Here is a 5,211-nt window from a genome sequence, read left to right as displayed (position 1 = left end):
GCCTGTATCAATGCCAGCCTGATTTATTTATTTTTTAAATCTTGCTATGACATAGCCTTTTTCGTTATTCACAGAAGTGCAGATTTTACATTGTGAAAGCTTCAGCCAGCCAGTGTATCTGTACTTACCGTATTTTTCGCTCTATAAGATGCACCTAGTTTTTGGAGGAGGAAAACAAGAAAAAAAATATTCTGAATCTCAGAAACCAGAACAGCAAGAGGGATCACTGCGCAGTGAAAGCAGCAATCCCTCTTGCTGTTCTGGCTTCTGGGATAGCTGCGCAGCCTGCATTCGCTCCATAAGACGCACACATTTCCCCTTACTTTTTAGGAGGGGAAAAGTGAGTCTTATAGAGCAAAAAATACGGTACTTTTATCATACTTTAGGGCTAATTTGAAGATTCTATTCTCATGCACCCCCATACTTCCTGCACTGAATACCTCAATTCTCTCTGCTTTGGGGCACTTGAAGAGAAGTAGCCGGAGAGCTGTCAGCAGGATATTTGTGAGCGTCTATTTAGTCATTCTGCAGTCTCTGGGAAAGCCAATCACTCCGAGATCCCTCAACACTTACCTCTTCTCCTTCTTAAGTATGAGTGCTTCCTGTTATTAGCTTTGACCACAGGTCTAGAGACCTGGAGTTCAGTCTTACAGCACCTTGCATGACTTGCCCAGATTGAAAGGATGGCAGTTTCCCTTCTGTCAAAAGGCTGAATTCCTCTTTCTGACTGGTACCACAGTCAAGATAAAGGCTGTATTTACCCACTCATTACTTTTGTGCAGCTGTTCTGAGCATTGCATTTATTGCTCCAGCTGAGTTATTGTGCACCAGAACTTTGTAATCATAGTCCATTATTCCAACCTGATCACTAATAGGGCCAGAGGTCTGGAATTCTGGCCACCTGTGGCTTGTGTATGTGTGTGCGCTCTATCTGTAAAACATTTCATGTCAAAGGCCATCCATGACTATGCATCAGAAAATACATCTGCCCCCTTGGCTAGTGTCTGGAAGATGAGAGTAGCCCACAAGGAGGTGGAAGATGGCTGTCATTGATAGTGTATGAAATTGAAGAGGAGAGAATTTTCCAGCATTAATCTACTAGACTTCAAAAATGTGTGTGTTTGTGGAATTTACAGAGACTTCTATTATTAAGCTTCATGTAATGGTGTATATTCAGCCCATATGCAAAAAATCAAAAGAAGTGGGCTCCATAGTTACCTGCAATTCTATGCTTTTCCTTTGTATTTTTTTAAATAACAGGGTGAAAGACTTCTAGGAGGAAATACACATACTAAGCCACACAGCTTATTTGCTCTACTTGAGGAATTTATTTTATTTATTTGTTTCCTGTCCTTCACCAGCAGGTCCCTGGATGACCAGTATTTAAAATTCAGTATTAAAAACAGTCAAAACAAATTGCAGTTGAAGGGCTAGGGCAGGTCCTGAAAACACCTCAGGTGTGAAAGGCCAGAGTAAAGAGGTGCATCTTCAGCGTTTGTCAAAACCTGTATAGCGGAGGTCAGCAACCTTTTTCAGCCGTGGGCTGGTCCACTGTCCCTCAGACCATGTGGTGGGCCATACTATATTTTTTTTTGGGGGGGGGGAATGAATGTATTTCTATACCCCACAAATAACCCAGAGATGCATTTTAAATAAAAGCACTCATTCTACTCATGTAAAAACACCAGGCAGGCCCCACAAATAACCCAGAGATGCATTTTAAATAAAAGGACACATTCTACTCATGTAAAAACACACTGATTCCCGGACTGTCCGTGGGCCGGATTAAGAAGGCGATTGAGCCACATCCGGCTCATGGGCCTTAGGTTGCCTGTCCCTGCTGTATAGTGAAGCTGACAGGCGCATCCCTGTTCTCATAGGTTGACTAACAACCTATGTCAGGCTTCCTCAACCTCGGCCCTCCAGATGTTTTTGGCCTACAACTCCCTTGATTCCTAGCTAGCAGGACCAGTGGTCAGGGATGATGGGAATTGTAGTCTCGAAACATCTGGTGGGCTGAGGATGAGGAAGCCTGACCTATGTTTTACATGCAGAAGTTTACAGGGTCAAGCTTTGGCATCTCATAACTACAAGAATTTGGGGTAGCCAGCCTAGGGATGACACGGCCTAAGACCTTAAATTGCTGACAAAGGCAGCTCCATGTGTTCATGTATGATCTAGCAGGTGTGGCATAGAATGCACTTTGTCATATAAGATACTGGAAGGGGTAGGTGTCCTATCAAAATGAATGGGGATTTGGGTTTGAAGCCCGTCTTAGCTCAAGTAAAAGTGAACTGATTTGCACAATTATAGGGGAAATATTAGCTTTCCTGTTTACAGCTGTGGTTTTTACAAATTTGATCTAACTCATAAACCATCTCACAGCGTATTTTCTGTGTTTTATCAGTCAATGCAGGAAAATACAGTAGGAACTGAAACACATGCCAATTGCATCATAGAGCTGTTGCTCCTGAAAGCCTGGCTCACATTTTTCAAACGAACACCAAGCTTACTTTATATTTTATCACACTACTCTTTATAACAATTCAGGGTTCAGTGCCACAAGTGGAAGAAGAGTTAATAACATCCCTGATTTTGCCAGGAGCTTTTAGCTGTTGTCTCTCACCGGCCATGTGCCCCTTCTTTAAAAAAACAAACCCTGCAGTACATATGCTTTCTACAGCACCTTACCCGGTAACTAGAGACACATAGCACCTGGCTGATACATAAAACAAGAGACTCTGCGAAAGTAGGACCTTCCAGTGAAGACAACAGCAAGGCTCCCAGAGATGGGAGACCAAAGGGCTATTTTAGCTGCCAAGGAAGGAGACTTGCCTATGCTGGAGCAGCTGCACATCGATGGTACTCTGGACCAGAACATCACTGACTGCTCGGGAGCAGGCCTGGTGCATCATGCGTCACGAGCAGGCAGGCTGGAGTGCCTCAAGTTCCTGGTACTGCAAGCAAAGCTTCCCGGGAATCAGAGAGCAAACAATGGTGCGACCCCAGCACATGATGCAGCAGCCATGGGCAACTTGGCTGAGCTGAAGTGGCTGATCAAAGATGGAGGCTACAGCATGCAGGTAAGGGGTCTGACAAACAGGGATCTAAACAGCGGGAGCAAGGTAGAACGCTGGTTGCAGCTAGACATATTTGCCGTGAGTGGTATTCAATAAGTTTTCCTATTGGGCTCATTTAATTAAGGTAAGTTAGTGATGGCCATTAATGACAATAGGTCTACTCTGAGTAGGAGCAGCATTGAATACCACCCAGTGTTTTTACACAGGTTGCTGCTCTTAGATTAGACTTGGGTGGCAGAGAGTGCCGGCACCCCTTGTCTACAAACAACCCTTGTTGGACTACCAACAGCATTTAACTATTCTTGTCCAAGGGAGACTGTGGTGTTTAGCAAGTCCTTCTTTGTGGTGGGTGTTGTGTTTAAAGTGGGCTTGTTCATTGCCAAAAGTCTGAAGTGAGTTCAGTATACGCTCTTCATGGAGACACTTATTATTATTATTATTATTATTATTATTATTATTATTATTAGGCTTACAGCATATAACGATACATAATAAAACATCAAAAATTAAAAACTTCCCAATACAGGGCAGTCATTGTATCTCCCGCAGGATATTTGTCACTGAGTGCTGGATCACAAAGTGTTAATGGGAAAGGGCAAATTTTGACCCCATGGCAATGTCCCCCAAGTTCAGCTCTTTCCCTACTCCCACATGGAGAAAGCAAACAAGTGTGCTTGGGGACATCATAGGGGTGGAGCATTAACTTGCTCCCTGCCCCTCTTGCTCCAGCTATTTAAAATCAAGCTCCTTGTCTGTGTAGCCGACTTCATGAGTTTTGTTTCTCTGTAACAATGGATTTTTGGGAATTGGCTTTTTGAGAAACATAGTGTCATGGGCTTCCACTGCAAGCTGCAGCATATGCTAGCAAAGGATGCAAATGAAAGTATAACACTGCAGTAACGCTCAGGAAAGCTGGTGCTTGTATTTCTAGTAATAATTACTGCTTCCAGATGTCACCACATAGGAACACTGTATTAAAATCCCATTCACTCATCCAGGGAATGCATGGAGGGGGTCAGCACGGCTGTGCCTGAGGGCTGCCTACACTCATTCAGGTGAATGCATGCCATCAGTGCCACATCCTGTGGACATGGCCCCTCTCCCTCCTCCACTTGTTGAATGAACATGTGGACATAAATGAGTGAAAATAGAGGCAAAGGCCAATTCATGTGCATCCGATTGCACATGCATGCATGGCGCCGAACCCGGAAGTGACCCAAAAATGTACCTGGAAGGGGTGGAATGCTTTACGCAGGCCACGCCAATGCGCATGGGAGTCCAGAACGTAACCCCTGCACAAAGTGAGCATTGCCTGTAGCTTAAAATCATTCTGGGTTCCTGGATCTTTTGATAGGCCAGCTGAGGCAGTTTTTGTTGGGATATCCTGATCTCCTTCAGGATGAGGACATACAACACAAGTACGAACGTATAAAGACATAGCCTGATTTAGCTGCTTTACTTATTTATCAAGATTTCTATCCCGCTTTTCCTCCCAGGGGCTCAAAGTGGCAGCATATGTGGTTTCCCATATTTTATCCTCACAACAATCCTGCGATGTAATTTAGGTCTGAGGTCTTAGTTGCTTGACTAAGTGGGGATTTGAACCCTGGTCTCACAGACCACAGACCAACACTCTAACCACTATGCTACATTGGCTCTTTAATGGTTCTGGCTAGAGGCAGGCTCACAAAAAGGCAACACACTGAAACAATCACCTCATTACTTGCTTTCTAGGGAGATGCTGGATTGAGAGTAGATGACGGAAGTCATGTTTCCTTTTGCCCCACCTATACCCCTCTATGGTTTTTTTAAAAAAAACAAAAGACATGCATTTGTACAGTACTACAGTTGCCTTCTTCCATACAAACTATTTACATCGTTTCCAGGCCATATTCACACTAACACTTCCATTTTCCAAATCCTCAGTATACTTTAACTTCTGTTGTATTCTAATGAAATGGCTGATCGCGAGTGCAGCAGCTTGCTAATGGAGGAACGTAAGAAGCTGCCCAAACTGAAACAGCTCAATATTGTCCACGCAGACTGGGAGTGATTCTTTCATGACGCACTATTGTTACTTATTACATTTATATAGTCCATCAGTAAATATTCCACCTCATTAAGTTTGTCA

General features: G+C 43.7%; 1 protein-coding gene across 1 annotated transcript in view; it reads left to right on the top strand.

Annotated features, from left to right (window-relative positions):
• Positions 1-2,412: 2,412 nt before the first annotated feature.
• The window catches only part of LOC310763724 (kelch-like protein 30), a 38,081-nt gene continuing 35,282 nt past the window's right edge, over positions 2,413-5,211 (top strand). Inside the window, exon 1 of the mRNA XM_083616338.1 lies at positions 2,413-3,083. Within this exon, the coding sequence (XP_083472464.1) occupies positions 2,790-3,083 (294 nt within the window). The 5' untranslated portion in view covers positions 2,413-2,789. The remainder of the gene's footprint in view (positions 3,084-5,211) is intronic.

This window comes from Podarcis filfolensis (genome assembly GCF_964270895.1).
Source record: "Podarcis filfolensis genome assembly, chromosome: 5".
Taxonomy (NCBI): Eukaryota; Metazoa; Chordata; class Lepidosauria; order Squamata; family Lacertidae; genus Podarcis; species Podarcis filfolensis.
The sequence above is the reverse complement of the archived record's forward strand: the minus strand, read 5'-3'. Positions and strand labels throughout refer to the sequence as shown.